The following is a 23481-nucleotide window of genomic DNA, read 5'->3' as shown; positions in this document are numbered from 1 at the left end:
CATGTAAACTCATAGTTCAGTTGCAGGAAAAGCAGAACAAAAATTAAATGAAATAGAGACAAGGAATAAAAGAAACTTCCACAAGTTTGTTTAACTTTTAGGGGTGTTCCTTCCCAATGTTAGAAACTGAGATATGAAAGCTAGAAGCTAAATGGTACCTTAAACCTAGGTTATGGGCGCAACAATGAAATGTCTAGGCAAACTTTTTTATAACAAGAATACAGTGCTGAAATTGCATGAACTGCAGCTAAAATATTATGTTCATTTTTCACATGGTCTAGTCCTTCCCCTGCCCACCCCCTAATATTCTTAAGAGGGTCTCTTCTCCAGCCTGCAGAGAAAAGGTCCTCCTTTCCTTCCACTCTGCAGTTTTAATCTGAAATCTTAGGCTCAGTACTGCTTTCAGAGCTCAGAAACTGCTCGTGCCAATGAAATTCCATTGCAAAATGTGCCTGGAACAATGGGAATTTCGAACACCGTCTCTTCCAAAGTTGCAGAGGATGCAAGGCTGTCACTTACGAAAACTGCTCCCCAATATATTCTGTGATTGTAAGAGATTATTGAATTTGCCTCTTGGATGCAGCTGTGTGACCACCCGGGGAAGCACAATTAACTTCCACCAGTGCTGTCTGAGATCCCATGTACACTATACATTTAAAGCAGTATCATACCAAAGTAAACAGTCATGACTTCCCCCAAAGAATCCTGGGAACAATTACAAAAAGTATTATTATAGAATCCTGGGAACAATTGTTATGGGTGCTGAGATCCCTCACAGAGCTAAAATTATCAGAGTTCTTTAACACTCAATGCCTCTTTTCAGGTAACTCTGGGAACCACAGCTCTGTGAGGGGGATCAGGTCTTCCTAGCAACTCTCAGCACCCTTAGCGAACTACAGTTCCCAGGAATCTATGGGGGAAGTCATGGCTGTTTTCAGTGGTATGATACTGCTGTAAATGTACAGTGAAGATAGGGTGTGAAGTAGAGTGCAAACATTCAGTTTTGACAAGTTGACTCTCTTTAGGAAAATGACAGAGGCAACAGTTGTTACCATTTTTAATGAGCTATCTCAAGATACGTGGAGGTTGTGGGATAGCCCAGCGTGATGATGGGGACCTGTCTGGTGTTATTTTCACAGAATGGTAGAGGCTGCTTTCTCTTGTTTTCCTGCATTGCAGGGGGTGGACTAGATGACTCTACAATTCTATGATTTCATGCCACCTCATAAGTAATACCAGAAGCCCTGGATCCCATGAGAGTGTTGGAATGGGAATGAGCCATGTCATGCTCTCCTTCCCACGTGGCCTGGGATTCTGGCTTCAACATTCCAGTAAGGGAATAGCTGTTGGCAAGAACGCCATGCTACGGGTCAATCAGATGTCCTGAGAACAAAACCACCAAGAACCCTGGGCATCTGCTAAAGAAGTCTTGGTGGCACTCTCAAAACTCAAGCCTTTTTGCATTTCTGTTTAAAATCTTGATACCAGTATTTCCTCTGTGTTTTGTTTTGCTCTAGTCGTGCCATCCAGCCCAACAATGGCCTCCTCCACTAGTCTCCCTTCTAACTGTAGCAGCTCCTCCGGGATCTTCTCCTTCTCACCAGCCAACATGGTCTCAGCAGTGAAACAGAAGAGTGCTTTTGCTCCTGTTGTTAGACCGCAGACTTCCCCTCCCCCCACCTGTACCAGCACCAATGGGAATAGCCTGCAAGGTAGGCCAACCTGGGCATCATACTGTTTTACAGCACCTTTGTTTCTTGCATCTCATCCGAAGGGTGACAGGCCTTGGCAGTCTACAATGTGGCCTATGCATTCTATGTGTCACTGATAAGTACCCTCATTCCCTTGCTTGGCAAAACAGCCTGCTTTCATTGCCCTGTTGAACTGAGATGCTGTGTCTTTTTTTATATAAAAAAAGCATGGTCTGAGTGTTTGCTTAAAATGAGTGATATTGCAGCTTACTAATACCAGCCTTTCTCTTTCTTTCCTTTCTTATTCCTTGTTGTTGTCTTTTATCAGACCAGTCTTTTGTGGACTCTAGCAAGTACTCCACTGCAGGGTCTCTCCAGGGTCTGGCCTTCTCCTGAAGTACGTCAGTCAATCTTCCCTTCCTTTTTTAATTTTGTTTTTCCTTTGTCATGTCCACATGTGGAATATCTCTACTAATAGCAGCAAAGTGTGTGGGGGTTCATCACAGAAAGCAAACCAAAGCAACATTTGCTTTGCATGTGATAGCAAATTATATATGGCACGTTCTACATTCATGTAAGGTTTCCCAGCTTCTTACCTTGTATGGCATTAGTTCATTGTGATTAATGTTCTGGATGTCAGCTAATTTATATTGCAAAGCCTCGTGTCTCCTCAGAAACGTCTTCAGCTGTTGGAAACCTACACTTTTATGTCACCCCATTGACTTAAACTGATGCTTTCCCTAATACTGCACCCCTTTTCTATATCATTCACATATAGAGCAATCAGATGGCTATGGATTTCCAACCTATTTATGTACCTTAAGTTCAGGTCAAGTTTAGTGGGTGCCTGGAAGCCCATGCCATGATTCCTGAAAGCGGAGAGTCCTGTTTTGCACTATGATTTCCCTCCAGTGTTCCAATCCCACTTGAAGAGTGCTTGAGTCTCTTGTTGGCTTTCATAGTGCACCAAAATGGACAAAGCACCCTCCAAAAGGGAGCAGACATGGATCATTACTTATCACAGCCAAGTTTGGATCAGGAATATTGAATAATACATACCAAGCCACTAAAGCAGCCAGCTAACTGGCAGAATAGGCCTGCCGCTTTCTGTGTTGCAGTTGTATTGGCATTGCCTATCCTACATTTCAACATGGAGCAGTTGGGGAAATGAGAAACAGCCAACTGAGGTGGATTTCAGAAATAGGCAAACTCCGGCCCTCCAGATATTTGGGACTACAATTCCCATCATCCCTAGCTAACAGGACCAGTGGTCAGGGATGATGGGAATTGTAGTCCCAAATATCTGGAGGGCCAGATTTTGCCTATGCCTGTTTTAGATAGTCATCTGAGATTTTCACTTTGAAGCTCTCCTACAAATGAGGGGGCTTTGTGGCCACGCACCTGCCCCTTATTAAATTTCTTTTTTCATTTTTTCCTCTCTTTTTATAGTTAATTTGCACATTGCAGATATCAATGTAGATAGGAAGGAAGCTTGTGTGTGCAGGAAAATTCAGATATTTAGTTCAAAGACAGCAAGGAACAATTCACTTAAAAGTGATAAGAGCGCTTATGGTCAGCTACAGTTTTGCCAAATATATGCTCTATGTCAGAGCACTCAAAGTTTGCTCTGAGTCCACCCTCAACTTGGCTTCAGAAGCCTGCTTAGCTTCTGAATGGGCTTGTTCACCCATTATCAGCCCTGAACCTAAGTCCCCAGTTGTAATTGTATTTCCTTTTGTTCACGGACAAATACGGTGATGCCCACATTTGAATAAAAATGCTGTGTTTTGTCCGTATGTCCTATAACATTACTTGTCATAGATGCATTGGGCTGCACATCCAGCCAATAAGAGAGGGAATTAACACGTGTGGTATACACCATAAAAGCAGAATCCGCCCTGTTCACTGGTTGCTGGTGTCGGTTGTACGTCTGCCCTACTGTGCTTAACCCTCCCTCATAATTACTGCACCACACTCTGAAACACTGAGAGGAATATACATTTTCATGCTCACTTAGATAAGAAGAGTTCTCATAATCACCAGCTGCCTCAAACTGCGCCAGAGGTAGAAGAGGTTACTGGTGCATGCTGTAGTTCACCCAGACCTGTTCCCCCTGCCTACTTTTTTTCTTCTATCTGTCTGTCTGTCTTCACAGAATGTGGTGACAAATAGTAGATTTTTTTGCCCCATCGCCTTAAGCCACTTTCCATGAGCTTAATTCAGAAATCGCCTATCCTAAATAGACACATATCAGAGACTCTTTTTGGGTCATGTCATGAATCTCTGAGAGTGAGCAGCCAGCTTTTGCCACCATAGATGAAAACATTCTCAATGTTAAATGTACCAGCAGAATGAAAAGTGCTCATTCATAAACAAAAGGCACTTAATATGCCTAAAGACAAGTGCTTCACCCTGTGTACTAGAACAATCCAAGGCATAAATCTGAAAGCTAAGACAAGTCAGAGTGGGGTTGTTGTTTTTTTAACCATATAGTATACAATCTATAAAGAACTGAGCTTATGCAAGCCTTACTTGAAATAAATGATGTTTTCAAGGGAGCTATGCTGGAAAAATTGCGCCCAAAGAAAATGAAAACTCACAGATCTCTTTAACATTCCCTCCACTATTTTGGATTTGCAGTTTAAACTGGGAAGCATTCTCAGTTGTAAGCTCCCCACCCCCATGGTTACAGAAGCTGTGACCTCCTTCTAGAAATAGTGTGGGTCAAACATAGTTGTCATAAAGCATCAGTTCAGCATATTGCTAATCATGGACGATATATTAGACACAAGCCTTATATCTGATCAACAAGTGAGCTCTGGTCTATGAACAGATATGCCTTTCCTAGTAACCTCAGTTAGGACACCCACCTACCAATCTGAATAACAGACATAGTCCTTTAAATCTCCTAACAGGAGGCAAGACAAGTGAGGCTCCTTCTGCCGCCTTACTCACCTGCTGGGTGATACACCTGGGAGGGAGAGCGTGACAGGGCAAATAATGAGCTACAGTAACACTGTCTCCTGATTTAGTGGAATATTTAAAGGGTCACGCCCAATGTTTGGCTAGTAGTCCTCTCCATTTTTGCAGCTATGCTCACTACAGTGACATTGATTTGTATATTAATATTGTGGAATTAAAATCTGCAGACCTAAAACCTTCCAGTTTTACTTCTGCTTGTGGTGCGAGCAGAGAAATAGAACAGCAGGAGCTTGGAGCTTGCAGTTTTCAAACTGTTGCTTTTGATTTCGCCATGCCCGGGATTTTAGATTTCCTGTTTTAAGACACTGGCTGCGTAGGTAGTACATGAATAGAGAGATTTTCACCTCCCAAAATAAAGCTCATATTTGCTGTTGGAGATAGAAGTGATCACTTCCTTGGCAAGGCTTTGTACATTTAAAGCAATTGTTTATGCTAATACATAATTGCAATCATAGTAGTCGTGCATTGTGCAACAATGATTCAGATCTGCTTTGCTAAAATTGTACATGCACTTTTGCAGATAACCATGCCAAGTGTGAAAAGCCATATCCATGAGAATAAAACCATGGGTGTCACATACCAGATAGGTGGGGTATAAATATAATAAAATCATAATTATCATCATCATCTACTAGAACAGGCTTCCTCAACCTCGGCCCTCCAGATGTTTTGAGACTACAATTCCCATCATCCCTGACCACTGGTCCTGCTAGCTAAGGATCATGGGAGTAGGCCAAAAACATCTGGAGGGCCAAGGTTGAAGAAGCCTGTACTAGAAATTGCTGATTAATCACTACCTACGTCACATTCCAGATTGAAATGCTCAGATAGCATACTGACATCAGCTTCTGTCACTAATATTGTTTGTCTTTTTAGAGCAAAGTGGAACTTCATTGGTTAGATTTTCTCTACAGCATCATGCTATTTTACACCACACTCAAGGCAGGCCAAATCTGCTCAGAAATGCACAGTCAATTATGTGTGCTATTGTTTGTGTAAGGGGTAAAAGCTGCCCCCCCCCCACTTTCATGGGATCATTCAAAAGTGGGGACTTTAAGGAAATGGGGAAAATCTTACCTTTGTAATAATACAAGGTGCATGGGGCTCTCCACTTTCTTTTCTGTTCTTTATTTCAACAATAAAAACAAAAGGCCTTGCTGATGCTACCTCAGTATCCTGCATCATTCCCTTTGGCATTCTGGCCAAGGTTGAGGAAGCCTGATCCAAACCCTTCACTAGAACAACAGTCATATTTCACTGGTAGTGGTGTTTTTAACCACACAGTTTTTGTGTGGAATATAGAATGAAATCTTTTTTTCTTTTTTTCTTTTATAGATCATCATCATAGGTTATCCTTATATAAATTAGAACATGATGGAGACATTCATTTTGTTTTTGTAAAAATACATTTTGCTTTTGTCAGGTTTTGGGTGGGGGAATCCTGCGATATTTCCCTTTTCAGAATCAATTTCACGTTGAACCAGAAAAAAAGCCTAGGTGGTCCTGTAACCAAGACACTTAAAGTACAAAGGTAGCATGATAAGGCCTTGGCAGAATGGAAATAAGAAACCTTTTAAGCAGAAAGAAATTCCGAACGTCATTCTGCCTTTTGACTTGTAGTTTAATTCAGAAGTATTAGGCTTCTTCAGCAATAGTAATGGTAGCTGTTCTTTGAAAACCTCACGCTTATGCTGTGTTTTATTCCATTTCTCTTCCATTGGCACAGTTTCTTGCATTTAGCTATAGTGAAATGTTAAGCTTTCCTAAAAGGAGAAATCGTATTTGCTTAGAAAATCATTGCAGAGTTAAGAAATGCCCAATAGAGAAAATCTGCAAAAACATTTTATTTACTTCCAGGTGCTCCTTTATTGTTAACAGCCTAATAATGATGTTCTAGAAAGGACAGTCAAAATTACTAATACGGGGTAAGGTGTAGTAAGTGCCAAAGTGATACAGGTTAGCCACAGAGAGTTTCTCCCACCCAGCATGATACATACGTCTGGCAATTTCTTACTGAAGTTTCCAGAGTCTACAAGAATCTTAGTAGCCACCACTCTGGGCACAGAATGCCTTAACCACCTCTTAAGAAAGAATTCCTGGTATCATCTGGGCTATAGCATCAGTCTGGTATATGTGGTACCATAGAGTAGTAGGCAGTTGTGGTGCTATCACCCCTTTAAGACTGGTTTATGGGAATGGGTTAGAACCTCAGAGAAAATGAGCTTACATACAGCTGTCTCCCATTAAGGCTTCAAGGCCGGTGTCACAAGGTAATTGGGTGGAAGAGGTGAACACCCATGGTCTAAGTTCCTAAAAAACCTGGATTGGTGGGAGCTCTCGGCAGCCAGCCAAGCCGAGGTCAGCATCTATTTGGGCTTTTGATAGCATCTTGTTCTGTTGCTCAGCCTACTGAGATTTAAGTGTAAGCGTTTATGTTAATTAGCTGGATAAGTTAGTGTTTGTTGTTCTCTTACCTTCTGAGCTACTTTAATCTGTGTGATTATTTGGAGTTTTTCTGTCTTGTAAAGTTTTGTTTTAGTAAAGCCTGTGTACGATTTTTATGAAATTTGGTCTGGTCTGAGTTCCTGGACCCTTTAATTTTGACCATGCTTTTTGGAGCAAGGGTCATCCAGTACAGCAGTACATGACAATTCCGCCAGTATGAATTAAAACAAACTGTATTTATTCTGCAAATATTATACATAGCACTTCAGTGTGGAAGGGGGAGGAGCTTATAAAATGGGCAAAAAGCATAATGCGTAAATGCATAGCCATTGTTATGGCTGTAACCCTGCGAAAGTTTTTAGTGTTGCTCTAAGCTTAATTCCCAATTTTATTGCTGATTTTTAAGATATCATTCCACTGCTCACCCTTACTCCTGCTCTTCCCACCACCGGCATGTGGTTCCCAAAATGTTGCTAAGAAGGGCATATGGCCGTCAGAATGTAAAATGGGTTCCCACTCTTGTCTTGGAAGGTTTTCCTGGTCCCAACCCATGGCTGCACTGCAGCCCAGTTGGTGGAAGCACCAGGAAGAGACCGCCTCAAAAGATGACCTCAGTGAAGAGGCAAACTGGTGTGGGAAAAGGCAGCCTTTCAAGTACTGTGGTCTAATGCCATGGAGACATTCAGCAGTTAGTAAATGTTCATTCCAAAAAATTAATTTGCCCTCACAAGATGTAGTAGAATTCATTCCCTGAAGACCTAGTGATAGCCACCAATTGGCTAGACAAATTCATGGTGGATAAGGCTAGCAATGACTATGTTCTGCCTTCACTGTCGAATGAATATGCTTCTGAATACCAGCTGCTGGAACTGTAAGTGCTTAGAGTGTTGTTACACTCAGGTCTTGCTTGTTGTCTTCCCATAAGGCATCTGGGTGGCTACTGTGAAAATAGGGTGCTGAACTAGATGGGCCTTTGGCCTGGCTCAGCGGGTGGTTCTTATGTTCTAATGTTTCCTCTAGCTTGGAAATATCAAGATCATTCCAAAACTGTTGACATAGTAATAGGTTTCCAGTGTCTGGATAAGCCATCTTTCCTGCTACTTCCAGATTTTCAATAAATATTTAAACATTCAGAATTTAAAATGTTAAACAGTGCAAAGTTTAACCTGTGACCATATTCTTATATGTGTTCCTCCTTCCAAAATCTCTGATCGCAGTTTCATCAGAGATTAAAGAAATATGTTGCTTGTAAAGGCTTTATTCACACTATGCTGGTCTTTTGAAGAATCAGGAGAGAGACTCCAGATTTATTTTTAAAGGAAATGGCTGTTGTGCTACCACAACAGGTCATATCCTTATGATGCCTAGTTCCAAATGCATAATTTATTTTCATCCTTTCGTCTTTTGTTTTACTTCATTTAGTCATTGCTGTTTGCTTAAACTGCCTCCCTCTTGCTGATTAGTCTTGTAATTCATGCACATATGGCGATGTTTGTGGAGTAAACATTCCTTCCCACTCCCTGGTCTGCAAGTCTTTCACATTGCTTGGTTCTTATCAAATTAATGCAACTGCAATTAAAGCACAGTGAATTTGAATCAGTTATGGGTCTGAGTTCTTCCCCAAGAAATCTGCCCAGATGTTTGAGATGGTATGCAGCTGGCATTTTAAAGAGGTGACCTTGCGACCACAGTCACCATGAACCATATGTAACTCCAAGCTTAAGGATGTGTTTCCTTACACTAGGTCATTTTGGGCATTACATAGAAAGGCTGAGACCAGATTATCATTGCAGATCTTTCTAGGTCTAAATGTCCAAACATCCTGATGCATGAATGGATTAATTTGAAGTGAGTCAATTTTGTCCCATTGGCGTCAATGTGATTTTAAACTGGCTTAAAAGGAAAGACTCTAACTTAATTTGTCTGAAGACTGGACTGAGTTATTTGAGTCACCATGTGATACAAAACACTCTACTGAAGATGTCTTTGTGGGGGGGGGGAATGAATTCAACTTTAGTGGGAAATTATTTATCAGTCACAAATGACATCTTTTCAAGGGCTGAACTAGAATGGGATATATAGCTTTCAGCTGTGGTGTTACTGCTTCCTTGTGGTGGGAGCTCCTTCATAGCAGTGGTAATTTATGCAAGCCCTAATTACCCGGGCAAGCCTCCTAGCATGGCAATTTTCAATGCCAACATCACACATACATCGTGGCAGCTGGCAAGCTAACTGCACAACCTGAGAGACTCATATATTCAACATTTGCATACATTATTGCTTCCAAGTGGGCCAGATTTGCGGCAGCATAATGCCACTGCAACCAGGTGTAAACCATTTATACAGCTAAAAAAAGGCAAGGGCTTCTGGACTGTTCACTAGCTGGCTTGTTTGAGATCAGGGGGTTTGTGTATTGCCAAGAAAAATAGAAACCCAAGGGCTTGAAGTCACGCAGAATACAGAACATTATAAATGTATGCATGATGTTGGCAAAATGGATACAAGTTTTCTTGCTGCTCCATAACACTAGAAGTTGGGCTCACCCAATGACACTGGCTGGCAGTAGATGCACAACAGCAGAAGAAAATACTTTTTCATGCAATGTGTCATCAAGCTTATGGAGTTCACCGCCACAAATAGTTGTGATTGCCATTGTCTTGGATGACCTGAAAACATGATTAGAGACTTTCATGAAGGTTAAGTCTGCCAATGGCTATTGACCATGATAGCTAAATAGAATATCCAAGTCCAGAGGAAGTATATCTCAGAATATTAGTACTGTAGTGGAGGCAACAATATTTGGGAAGGGCAATTGCCTTCATGCTCTGCTTGCAGGTTTCTTGAAAGTATTTGGCAGGCCACCATCAGAAACAGGATGCTAGACTAGAGAGACCTTTGGTCTGAACTTGTTATGTTCTTATATAGATGGCCACAATAGTTTGAGACTATGTTGGGTTGGGGGTTAAGGATTGCCCAAAGTTACAGTTTGACAGTTGAGAGCTTTCTGTGTGATCAAAGTATGTTGCAGTTACATTTTAGTCTTTGCAAGTTCCTTTACAAAGACACCCCATCCTCCTACCTTTAAAACAAATAAAAGACGAACCATATTTGTAAGCAGCCGTCTGATTTTTTTTTAATTATAAAATGTTGATTTTAATTGCCATTGAACAGACTTTTTACTGAAATGTGCTTGATTATTGTAAAACTTTCTACTGATTTCTCAAAGCTTAAGGAACTTTGGATTGAAGTTTGGACTGACCTTCATTAAGCATGTGTCTTAATTAAAGATGTAGGCATTACATGGGAATTACATCCCATTAAATATGCTTGGGAGATGTATTATCCCAAGCCCTTTAAAAAAATTTCTGGGCATATACATATGAAATAAGGCCTAAATCCAGCACAGAATTAGGCATGCTTAAATAAAAATCTAAATTGCAACACAGATGAATGAACTGCTAGAAAATATTTGGAATGTTCTCTTTTACAGAATGATTTATCTCTCTCTTTTTTTCTTCTCCTCCATTTAACAGCTATATCTGGCATGATAGTTCCCCCCATGTGAAAGGATTGCCTTGAAGAATTTTACTAATGAAGAACTTGGATTCTGCTTCAGAACAAAGTCTGACACAAGTCCCAGAGCGGAACTTTTAACTCAGGCCTTTCTCTCTCTCTTTCTTCCTTATTAAGGAAAAAAGGAAGAATCTCACAATAATTGCAATGTTTTTAACAAAATAAAATGGTGGGGGGAAAACCCGTCCTTACAAAATAATACTGAAATTTACCCGGAGCCTGCAAGTGGAAGGTATTACTTTGTGCTGTCTATCCTAGGTTCTTGGGGGAGAGATTTATTTTGTGTCATGAAGAAAAATCCACTTGTGTCTTCTTCGTTTTCGATTAACTCAGTCACTATTTGTCTTTTACAAATCATAATGGGAGAAGGGGTGCCATCACTAGGGACTCTTTTTTAAAAGGTGTAATGAAGGGAAATAAAGTGGCAACACTTTTTTAAAAAACAAAACAAAACAAGTTTGTGTGGAACAGAAGTAGAAGTGCCAGAATAGGGGTGGTGGTTGTTTTTCTTTCCTTAGAAGAGTAATGGCAGTGCCAGTTAAGGGTTGGCTTATTTGTGTTACTCCTCCAGCGACAGTTCACTCATCTGATGTTTTGCATTCTTGGGAGGTGTGTGTGTAGTTCTGTGGGGTATGTATACACACACGTGCATATGCATACATAAATGCACACACACTTACCACATTAGGATTCCATTTTAGAGGCAGTGAGAATTTTTTTTGGGGGGAGGGGGGCATCTTTCTTAGAATATTGTACTTAGGTGACTGTGTAAATAATGCAAGACAGAAAAATTAGCAAAAGTGTAGCTAAGGACATGCATATCCCACCTTTTACCTTGGAAAACCCAGTGCCTCTGGATATAATGCTAAAAACTGCAGAATTAGATTAGCATGGCTCTCTCTCTTTCTCTCTCTGTCTTTAGCTTATATCAAACTTTTCCAAATGAGTGGCCTCCTTAAGTACAGTTTAACCCTGTCTACACATACAAATCTCTTTGGGATCTGGTGTGGCAGGACAAAGGCACAAACGTGAGCCACTTCATTGCATTTCTGCATATTCTCAACGGAAATATATTTCCTAGCTTACTTACATGGGGTTTTTGGTTTTGTTTGTTGGGGCCAGGGGCAGAAGACAACTTCATCCTGCCGTCCCAGAGATGGCCCAGAAGCACACATGCACACAAAACGACATGTCCGTATCAAGCTGCGATTGCTTTTATATCAGTCAACCCTTTTGGTTTGCGACATACTCTCTTAAGCAACAGGTAGTGGCATTTTTTTTATACATAGAAAATTAAAATATGAAAAAAGGGCGGAGGAGACAGAGTGTTATGTGAAGGTTTGCAAAGTAAACCCTCACATGAATTTAGCTCTCATTATGTAGGGAGCATACTTAGTTGACGGTGCAGAAAACCTCTAAGGATGCATTTACCTGATTGTTTCCCCCCTTTGCCATTGCGTTTTGTATGTAGTTATAAATACTGTAGATCTTTTGGGGTGATTTTTTTTTTTTTGGCCAAAGTTATTGTTCTATTTATACAATTTAATGTCTTAAGACAGTTTTTTCAATCACATACACAGTCACACACGAGAATTACTGCATATTTTGCAAAATGAGCTCACTACCTTTAAGATTGCACATGCTTGCAAAATGAATTAAAGAAAAAAAAGCTTTTTTAAAAAGAAGAATTTTGTAAAATATCCATATAAATAATGTATTTATCTTTGGAATTTGTACATTGCTTTTTCCCTGCAGCATCCCAGTTTATTTTATTGTGTATGTTTGCTATGTGAAAAGTGCTAATTTGTTTGGTCATTCACAGGTGTATTAGCTGTTTAAATGTGATTTTAATACAATTCATTTATAGGGTTTTTTAGTAATTGTTTTAAACCATGCTTCCATTTTGGTTTAATTTTCACTCAAAAGCCATTGTCTATTTTTGTATTATTTGTAAGTTAAGAAGGTTTTTTTCCCCAATATATGGCAAAAGGTAGCATATTATTCTTGTAGCATTTAGTTATGTAGGTTTAAAAAAGTATCCTTTGCTTTTGAGGCTTATAAAAAAAAATCTAATGCTGTTTTACTCTATTAATATGCATGGAATCTCTCCCCTTTGGAGTGACGCATTTTTTGTGCATTAAATATGGGGAGAAACTTCATAGAAATCAATGAAAATACTTTCTTTCTTGTCTGCTTGTATATTTCTCTGTCTTTCACATGAATATAAACCAGCAGATTGGATGCCTTAACAATGCAAATCATATTCATTTCACTTGTACATTGTACTGCGCACCAGAACTGTCAATCATCACTAACATTCTAAGGAGAAAAAAAAGGAATTTGAAAAGCACAAAAGAACTGTTTTGTTACCTTAAGACAATGTGACTTTTTTCTAGCCAAGCAACAATGCTGCAACTGTGCATGCTTCCTGTTTGAATTTTGCAATTGATTTCACTCAGATATCACTGTGTGATCTTTTGGGAAGGGGAGTGGGGTTGGGGGGAGGAGAGAAAGAAAGAAAGAAAAAATCCATAAGGTTTTTGCCCCTAGAACAATAAGAACACACTCACATATAAAGAAACTGGAAAATATAAGGAATATCAATGTATTGCTTCTCTATCGTTCAAACATTTATTCTAATTCACATAGTAAGCAACGGCACTGCAATGTAATCAAATTTAAAGCCATATTTTGTCCAGTGATGCCCTCCACTGAACCCATTCAGACAGAGTTGTACCAGTTTAGACACTCATACAAAGTCATATACATGTATAACCCCTTTCCTTCAACGTCCAAAGATCCTTTGAACAATAGGTAGAATTTGTTTCTCCAAGTATTTATAGCGCGCTGATAAAAGGAAATTTATATTTAAAAATCTCCCTGCCCCAAATAGATCCTATGACTTTTACATGATTCTTAAAGATGCCGCTCTTAACAGAATATGGCTTTAAGTGGAAATGACCATGTTTCAGTCTTTACAAAGTGAAGCCTCTGATTGGCTGAGTTGTGTGGAGGATGCCCATTTCCTCTCCAGTGTACCAGGCTGCATCTAAAATGAAGTCATCTCTGAATCTACTAATCGTTCACCTTCTTAACTAAACCTTTTGGAATAGACACACACACTGTACAGTTCTATTGTTAGAGAAAACTAACTACTGTAGAGATTGTTATAATTTTTTTGCAGAAATTCAAGCTGTAAAAACTTTTCAACTTTCACAATATTTAATTAAAGTTACTTCCTGTCTGTGAGTGCAGCTCCTGGCTGTGTATTTATTCATTTGGCTCTGCGAAGTCGACAGACAACGAAAAGTGCTGAATGTCAGACAGCGGCAACTGAATGGACACCCCTTCTGCATTCTGTTGTAAAATATGAAACAGCAAAAATAGGGGGAAGAATGCATCGTGGGCTGCTTATGATAAATCTGCTGTAGGGGAAAAAATACGTTCTGTACTTACAGCTCTGAAGAGAACCACCATGATCTTGGGGCTCTGTTATGCATCTCAGGAGCTATGGAGCATAAATGGTCCACTTGTGGCTAGCCCAATGTCTTCAGTGGTGGGAAATGCTTCATGTGCATGGAGGGAGCATAGTTCAGTGGTTTGTCACATGCTTTGTAAACAGGCAGTCTCAGGTTCAGTCCTGGGATCTCACTGAAAGAACATAAGAACAGCGTTGCTGGATCAGACCAAAGTCTAGTATCTTGTATCCAACAGTGGCTAACCAGATGTCCATTGGAAGCACACAGACATGGGTACAACCAGGGCTTTTTTCCAGCTGGAACTCACTGGAACTTAATTCTGGCACCTCTCAGGTGGGCATCATTGACATTATAAGATAACAAGAGAGACATTCATGGTGAGTTCCAGCACCTCTTTTTCTAGAAAAAACAGCAGTCTTGTTCTGCTGTTGTTTCCCTCAACCGGCATTCAGGAACACATTACCGCTGATCTTGAGGGGGTTGTATACATCCATCTAGACCATTGATAGGCCAATGAAAAGGCCTTATCATCCATCAAATTGTCTATTTGTCAATTTTAAGGCTGCCTGTGAGAATATAAAAGGGTTTCCTAGATTGGCAATGGAAAAGACCCAAAGGCCTAAGAGAGCTGCAGTCAAGAGTAGGCCGTAGTGCATGGTCAAGTAGTCTGACTCAGTATAAAGCTACTCCATGTACAATAAATGGCTAACCTAAGGTTGTCCAGATATTTGCCAGACTCCATCTCCCCTCAGTCCCTGCCAGTACAGACAGTGGTTGGGGGATGAAATATACTCAGAGTCGAGAGTGGATTTCATGCTCTTTATTCAGCTCATAGTGGTGAGGAGGGAATGAAAGTCCCCTCAAAGTATCTGCTTTATATACATTATTTACACAATGGGCTGCACATGATTGGCTAATTCCAGAATTCTCCTGTAGGCCAATCGGGTTGTGGATTCACTTCCATCTGGAGCTGGATTGGGTGGCTCCTGCAGACCAATCATCTTGCTGCATTGTTCTAGGACCAATCAGACTGCTGCATTCTGAATCCTATTGTTCTGGGACCAATCAGACTGCTGCATTTTGGATCCTATTGTTCTAGGACCAATCAGACTGCTGCATTTTGGATCCTATTCAACTCAGTACATAACAGGGGATGATGGTAGTTGTAGTCCCAACAACATGTGGAGGCCACAGGGTTACCATTCTTCAAAATAGAAGAGTATTGGGCAACCCAAAATGCTTCAGAAGGCCATGAATCACAGTACAGAGATATGTGATCATCTAATGAGGCGGTAGTTTCATGACATCATTATTTATCAAACAATATAGTACTACGCCGTGATTCACCCAACGTGGAAAATTCTCTATATTTCAATTGGAGTGAAGTAAGTATATGTGTCTAACACCCACATTATAAACAATGAGATACTCAGCATGGTCCCAACTCATGCTTACTCAGAAGTAAACCACTGTATTCAATGGACCTTGCTTCCAGGCAAGTTTGCAAGGACTGCATACACAGCTTTAGCTGCACTGTACCCACAGTGCCCTGGAAAGCTAGTTTTCAAATTACTGCTCCCTCTGCCACTAAAATCTGATGGTCCCATCACTATCATTTTGGAAGCTACACCAAAATAAGTGGATTTAGAGGACTTATCAGGTATGAATAATATTAGTATGTAAATACAAACACACAGAGAGCAGTGTTCGAAACTCCCATTGTTCTAGGCACATTTTTCATTAGCATAAGCAGTTTCTGAGCTCAGGGCGCAGAACGGCACCTAAAATTTCAGATTAAAACTGCAGAGTGGAAGGAAAGGAGGACCTTTTCTACCTCCCCACTTCCAGCTACTCTCTGAAGGCTGGAGCAGAGACCGTCTTAAGTATATTAGGGAAGTGGGCAGGGGAATGACTAGACCATGTGAAAAATGAACATAATATTTTAGCTGCAGTTCATTCAATTTCAGCACTGTATTCTTGTTATTTAAAAAGCGCACCTAGACATTCCATTGTTGTGCCCATGAAATATACTCGGGAGTTGAGAGTGGATTTCATGCTCTTTATTCAGCTCATAGTGGTGAGGAGGAATGGAAGTTCCCCCAGAATGTCTGCTTTATAGACATTATTTACACAATGGGCCCCACATGATTGGCTAATTCCGGGATTCACCTGTAGGCCAATCAGGTTGCGGATTCACTTCCACCTGGAGCTGGATTGGGTGGCTCCTGTGGACCAATCAGACTGCTGCATTCTGAATCCTATTGTTCTAGGACAAATCAGACTGCTGCCTTTTGGATCCTATTCAACTCAGTACATAACAGCCAATAACCTAGGTTTAAGGTGCCATTTAGCTCCTAGCTTTCATATCTCAGTTTCTGACACACAGAGGGAGACACAAACAGACATGTACTACTGGCTTGCCAAGAAGCTATGCTAAGTGGCTCCCAGGACCTTCAGAATGTAAAGGGCAGTTGAACAATTTAGTATTGTCAATATTGAGGTGGTGAATATAAGTGATCCATCGAAAGCATCACCAGCAAGTTTTTTTGAACCACTTGTATTCCAAATGTTTGTTTTACATTTGGGACTGTAGGTGTTATAAGTTTAGTTCCAAAAGGTGATTATGTGAAGCAGCCCACAGTCTAAATCTGTCACTGATGAATGTGGAACAGGTGATGAGCATTCATTTCATAGAAGAGATAGAACAAGTTTTAATTTATTCAAAATCTGAATGGCTTGGTTAATATTAGCTTGAGCATGTTCACTCCAGCACCTGGGATAGTAAATTCACGAGAGAGGCTGGAGCTGGTCTACAATTCTGCCTAAATACACAAAACATGTAATAAAATCTGAAGCACGAACAGCCATTCACCATATGGGGAGGGCTGTAGATTAGTAGATGAGCACTACTGCCTACTTTGAATGCAGAAAGTCCCAGGTTAATTACTTCTATTGCCCTTCACAGTCATGTTTAATATAGAATACAAAATCTTTCTGATTTCTTCCTGTCATGTATTATTACCCCCATATGCCTCTTGCTTATACGGCCACAAGTTCAAGGTGTTCTGATTACATCACTTGTGTGACTACTGGCAAACTTCTGGAAGAGAATTTCAAATTCTTGTCAACAGGTTACAACTTAATGACTGTCAGTGACCTCTCCCATACCAGCATGTCAGAGACTATATTTATCAAACGATGTCATATCTGTGATTTTAGTTGTGTGTGTGTACACACGTGTGTGCACACACAAACACACAGTGCTATTTTTCTAGAACTCACCATGAACGCCTCCCTTGTTCTATTATAATGGCAATGTTGCCCACCTGAGAGGTGCCAGAACTGCGTTCTGGTGAGTTCCGGCTGTAAAAAAAGCCCTGCAAACACACACACACAAAATACAAACACAGAAAGAGAGAGAGAGAATGTCCAACTTTAGACTTAGCTCTGAGTCTACAGCAGGAGTAGGGAACCTGTGCCCCTCCCCAATGTTGTCGGACTCCAACTCCCATCAGCCTCACTCAGCATGGTCAATTGTCAGGGATGGTGGGCCTAGTGAGTGCAGCAGGTGTGCAAGAGTTAATAGTTAAACTGAGCCATTGTGATGCAGTGGTAAAAGTGGAAGACCAAAACAGAGATCCAGGTTCAAAGCTCTACCCACCCATGAGGCTTACTGGGTGACCTTGGGCTCACCACATACTCTCAAGCTTGACCTATCTCACTGGGTTGCTTTCAGGATAAAATGGGAGACACACCAAAGAACAACAAAATTAATATTTCTACCCCACCCAGAATAGCAAACAACAAAACAGAACAACACTATTTCAAAAAAATGAAAACAATAAAAAGCATTGAAAACATTAAACTGATACTGCCTTGAACTTCCTGGAAGAAAGGTGGACTATAAATGGAATAAATACACCCTGAGGACAAACTATTTGTAACTACGCCATCTCCCATTCCATCTACCCCAAACTTCACAGCTGGCTTGTCAGAATACTTCTCATTTTCTCACCACTGGCCTTGGCTCACTGTGTAGTGATAACACCAGAGGGCCTTCTCTGGTGTGGCCCTCCCAAGTGAGGGATACCTTCCTCCTAGAGGTGCAGACAGTGGAGATTCTGATGAGATTCCACCATCAATTAAAAACAGCCTCATTCTCTCAGGCCAGTTGCTTAGCATGGGGGCAGGGGTCCATGGCGCCGGGCGCAAAATTCTGAGGGAGCACAACCAGAAACCCCTCTGCAGTCCACCAGCTTCCATAGGGATCCCCATCCTGCCCTAGTGAAGGTGGCAGAGCAGGTCAGGCCCACGATGAGTGAGCGTGGACAGAGGAAGGGAGGCAAGGGGCAACCCCAATGTGGCCTGGCCTGGCGCTGCTCTCTGTGGGCATTGGTGGGATTCACCCACCAAAGTCCATGTCAGCTGTCCATCCCCCCCCCCGCATGCCTGCAGGCAGGTGGCACAGCACTGCCCCGCTTGGCTCGGGGGCCTGTGGTCCAGTAGCACTGGCAGCTTGCCTGCCCGGGGTGCTGGCAACCCATGCTATGCCACTGTCTCAGGCATTTGGAGTGAGTTAGAAGTCTTAGGTAGTCTTAGGTCAAGGTCACTTTGATATGACAAAGGGCAGCCTATACGTTTTAGAAATAACGTAAAATAAATATCAAGGTCTCCAAAATGGCTAAGATTAGCCCTGCTTTCAGCTTGCTATGTTATGGAAAGCCCTCCTGACATAGCAACACCCTCAGGATTTGCAGTGACCTGCATGAGATATTTTAGCATAATTTATTTGTTACAGATACAGATAATTGGAAAGATAAAGAGTGAGGAAAACTGACATGCTTTTAAAAAAATAAAATAAAATATCAAAGGTGTCTAGGGTAAAATTCATGTTAGTTTTCCAGTGTGGTTATTGGCACGAAGCTGCTCCCTTAGAGTGGCTCCAACACTGCACTGGAAACACGCAGGGGGCGGGAGGGGGGGTGGACTGGTGGGGCTAGGCTGGACCTCTTGAGTGTTTCCCACATCAATTCCCCCCTCCCGCATCCTGCACCTTATCAGAGCAAAGGTAACCCATGAATCAGGCAACAGCTTAATGGTACCACTTGAAGCCTCTCAAATGGCAGTGGGAACTTCCTGTAGGAATGAAATCCTGCTAGCATATTTATCCTGAATAGACTGCTTTGTAATGTTAGAGTATGATGCCATTCCAGATCAAAGAAAGAAAGAAAGTAGAAGCAGAGCTCCATAAGGTAAAATAGCCTATTCACAACAATGGCTCCTCACTTTCCCCTGGATGTCAGTGCTCATGCTAGTTAAGGAAAGAATAATAGTTCATACCCCCTGTTCAGCAACATTTTTAGCCAAATCTGCTCCTAGACCCCAGACAGCACAATGGCCTGGAAATCTGCTAGTTTATCCACAACAATGTATTTTTTAAAAAAATAATATTTATTGATAATTTCAAAATTACAAGAAAAAGGAAAAAATCAAAAACAACACCACAATACAAAAAAGGAAAAAAGAAAACAATAAAAAAGAGAAAAGCACAAGATATGAAAACCAACATGACAACACAGCGAAAAATAGCAAAAAAAAATTAAAAAATTAAAAAGAACCCAAATTGCATATCCACAATCTCCATATGCTTGTTTCATTTACCTCCTCACACCTCCGTTTTTGTGTTCTAGTTTAGTAATTATTTCAGCAAATTCTTTCCATCTTTCTCAATTTTTGTTATAAAATCTATCTTAACAATTTAACCTAATAATTAACTCAACATATCCTTACCATCTTTCCCCATATTCTGTTATTCAGATTACTGTACTTTGATTTATTTAACCTTATCTTACCCCTAAGTGCCTTAAAACTTAAATCTTAAATTTCAAATATACATAGATCCTGATATCATTTCTGCTAGAGTCAAATAGTTTCATTCCCACATTTTCCCTAATATTCATTAGCTAATTTTAAAATAAAAAATTTCCATTATAAATTCTCTTCCAATCATCATCCAGCGTCTCTTCTTCCTGGTCCCGGGTCATGTCAGTCCTTATTGTCCATTCCATCTAGTCCATCAATCTGGAAGCCTTATATCCGAGGCCCTTAAATCTCTTCCATGTCCCTTCTGCAATATCCACAACAATGTAATGTCTTCTGTTGAAGTCTTTAAAAACATTATCTTAAAAATATTTTAGGCACTGATTTCTTTAACAAATAAGAGTAGCAGGCAGCACACACCCCCTTTCCACTTACAGCAGCCGTGAAGAACCTATTGCCTGCGGCCCTAATGTATAATGTTGGGTGTGACACAAGTAAAGACGTGGATGGGCTGGAAGTGGGGGTTGCAGTCACCACCCATCAGCAGATTGGCAGCACCTGCAAAACCCCACGCATGACACTATGAAAGCACAACAACCTGTGGCTTGCAAAGTGCTGGTCATTCGCCAGCATGGTTTGCTTTCAGTGTGATATCAGGTGAGTGGTCCCACCCACGTGTCCAACTTGGCTGACCCCTTGAGTATGATCAGTTCCACTGGGCAGCTCCAGCTCCCCACCCTTGACTTACAGGAAAGCCCATTGTAGGGTGTCATAAGGTTTTGTGGAAGCACAGACATGCAAACAGGCAGACCATTGAAAAGATGGTGAATGATGAAAGACAGAAGACAGGACATTCACAAACATCTCTTGACAACCTCAGAGGTAAACCAGGTCACACAAAGCATTTTTTCAGAATAATCTCAAATATTCCACAACAAGCCTCCACTTCAGGTCTTTGGAATTAAGGATACTGAGCTTTAGAAAGCGGTTCAGAAAGCTGTTGCCTGTAGCATAAGCACAGCCACAGATTTACACGTTAAGATCTCTGCTGCTAGAATCTACAGACAACTAGAGTCATCCAGCAATAATATTTCTAGGAATGTGCTCAGGCTCCCATGTGTCAATGTGTAGCATTTTGCTCCTCTTTCGATCCCAGTCATGCCCTCTGAGTGTTAAACAATACAGAGCAACCTTCTAACAGCTCTTAATATATATTTTATTTCAACTATCACTCTTATTTGGCAGGTGAGTTATTCTGCACAGCAGGTGTTCCTTAATGGTGTTAAAGAATAAACAGAACTTAGTGATGGTCTTACATACCCATTAGCTAATGGATTACTAAGCAAAAGGGACTCATGTTTAACCTCCCTGCACTTAGCCCACTGTTGAGAAAAACGTGAAAAAAGTATAAACCAACACTCCAACTGCAGTTCTCAGGACCCATGGGAGGTGAGCTCAAACTTTAAATGCAGTTCTTTTGATAGACAGGTGAATGAATGTGGCTATCATTATGTAATCACACAGCCTGGGAACTATTTATCATATTTATTATCCATGCAACATGTAGCTGTGATTTTTTCAAAAGCTCTTGACCTGCCTGAGAGAGGCAATGCTATTAGCATTGCTTTAAGGACCACGCAGAAAGGATTCAGCAGAGCAAAACTATAGAGTTGATCACGATGGCTCTCATTTCTACATTCCACCTGAACCCAGTAGATAATGATGCAAGAACAGTCAGAAGAACGTGACAAGGTTCCCTTTCTCTTCTCTGTCCAACAGCACAACTTACACACCTTAGCTGGCACAGTCCCACTGGGCTTCTGGGTTTTCATAGCCTCTCATCATCCAGTTTTCACTTAGCCATGTAGCATATTGATATTCACCAGCATTACCACCTTTTGTCTATTTATGCAGCAGGATCCTTTTTCCTTCCATGCCTACTACTGATCAACTCTTCACGCTAATGTGACTGCTGGATTAGATGATTTATTGCAAGGATTAGACAATTTCATGGGTCTATCAACAGCTATGAGCTATGGAATAAGAGATGTGGAGCAAGAGTTCTGGGTAAGAGCTGTGGAGAACAGATAACTCAAGAGCAGTCTAGAACCACCTGGCTATTGGAAACAATCTAGAATGCTGGACCTTTATTATGTTCACACTTTGTTGAGTTTATGCTCAGCAAATCACTCCACTGTACCTAGAGCTACCTTGCCATTTGACCTGCATCTGAGGGAGGATGAATTGGCAATCGGCCCTCTGCAGCCACACAGCCTCACTGGACTCCAATGGCAGGAAGCAACAGAGCTGAGTGTTAACTGCATATTGGTGACCCCTCACCCCAAACTTCCTGATGACATCTCCCAGCAGTTTCATCCGTTAAAAGAGTATGAGGGACAAGATGGAACCTTGTGGAAGCCTACAGCACAACTACCATGGGTCTGAGCAGAAGCCCCCCCACAATGATAGTCTCTTAATCTAAAACTGCAGAGTGAAACACTATGCCTCCAATTCCCAACCCACAGAACTGGTACAGGAAAATATTGTGGTTGATGGTATCAACACCCACTGAGAGATCAAGGAGAAGAAACAGCAAAGTGTGGAAACATAGGCTGTTAGACTTTTAAAATATGCCCTTTCAAGTGAGGTCCAAAATGCCCCCTTAAAAAGCTTTTTTTGCTTTTTAAAAGAGTTTCTCTCTTCCCCCAGCATAGGAAAATGACCATGTTTGGCAAATTAAAAATGGTTTACTTACAAACTCTCTAAAGGTGAGATTCGTGTGCTTCAGAAAGTCGCACAGGCAGCAAAATTTGACTGAGTTACAAACTCAAGAATGGGTGATGAGAGCCAGGTGGTGGAGCAACCAGCTCAAACCTCTTCACATGCTGAGCTTCTCTGATAGGCTGGGGGATGGAACAATAAACTTGATTACCTAGTTCCTCCCAGGTGTAACTAGCTTAGTTACAGCTTCCTGCATTAACCCCTTCATGCATTGATTAGACTTAAGCAGGGAGTTGGCATATTTCAAAACATAACATTCCTGACACCCACAAAATTGTTGAGCTGTTTGGGGAACAAACCCAAATTGTTTAAGCTTTTGGAGCTGTTTCTGCTACGTTTTCCAATGCGTTGCCATATCTCCAGGTTTTCCCTGACATTTTGACAATTTGGCAAAATTCCCCCAACGCCATTTTTACACCCGAGAACCAGGACATGTCAGGAATGTCAGTAAGCATTCTTAGGTGAAGTTTGGACTTCAATATTTTTTATATATTTTTTAAAATACCTGAACTAATTTCCCTGGATCTCATATCCTAGACACCAGACTGATCGCTAGTAAAATTCCTCTAAGGTTGATTCCTGGAATTTCACTCTGTATTTGTACCCATGTTCTCTTCTTAAACTAAAAGGCCATGTAGCTGGGACAGCAATGTAGTAAATGTTAACTAGAGGGCTGGTGAAGTTTTAGGCAGGCCAATGTGGGAGTTAGC

General features: G+C 41.0%; 1 protein-coding gene and 1 long non-coding RNA gene across 10 annotated transcripts in view; one reads left to right on the top strand and one right to left on the bottom strand.

Annotated features, from left to right (window-relative positions):
* The window catches only part of EBF1 (EBF transcription factor 1), a 372029-nt gene extending 358084 nt beyond the window's left edge, over positions 1 to 13945 (top strand). For 4 of the 9 annotated variants that reach the window (XM_053377131.1, XM_053377130.1, XM_053377129.1 and 1 more), the window contains exons 15-17: positions 1518 to 1712; positions 2020 to 2088; positions 10652 to 13945. In XM_053377131.1, coding sequence (XP_053233106.1) covers positions 1518 to 1712; positions 2020 to 2087 — 263 coding nt within the window. In that variant the 3' untranslated portion in view covers position 2088; positions 10652 to 13945. The remainder of the gene's footprint in view (positions 1 to 1517; positions 1713 to 2019; positions 2089 to 10651) is intronic. The other 5 variants (XM_053377135.1, XM_053377134.1, XM_053377133.1 and 2 more) reach the window with 2 other exon arrangements.
* Positions 13105 to 22864, bottom strand: LOC128408022 (uncharacterized). Its single transcript, XR_008328955.1, has 2 exons — positions 22746 to 22864; positions 13105 to 13165 (listed from the first exon to the last, which is right to left on the bottom strand). It is a non-coding gene; the product is annotated as an uncharacterized LOC128408022 (long non-coding RNA).
* Positions 22865 to 23481: the final 617 nt, after the last annotated feature.

This window comes from Podarcis raffonei, chromosome 2, assembly GCF_027172205.1.
Source record: "Podarcis raffonei isolate rPodRaf1 chromosome 2, rPodRaf1.pri, whole genome shotgun sequence".
Taxonomy (NCBI): domain Eukaryota; kingdom Metazoa; phylum Chordata; class Lepidosauria; order Squamata; family Lacertidae; genus Podarcis; species Podarcis raffonei.
The sequence above is the reverse complement of the archived record's forward strand: the minus strand, read 5'-3'. Positions and strand labels throughout refer to the sequence as shown.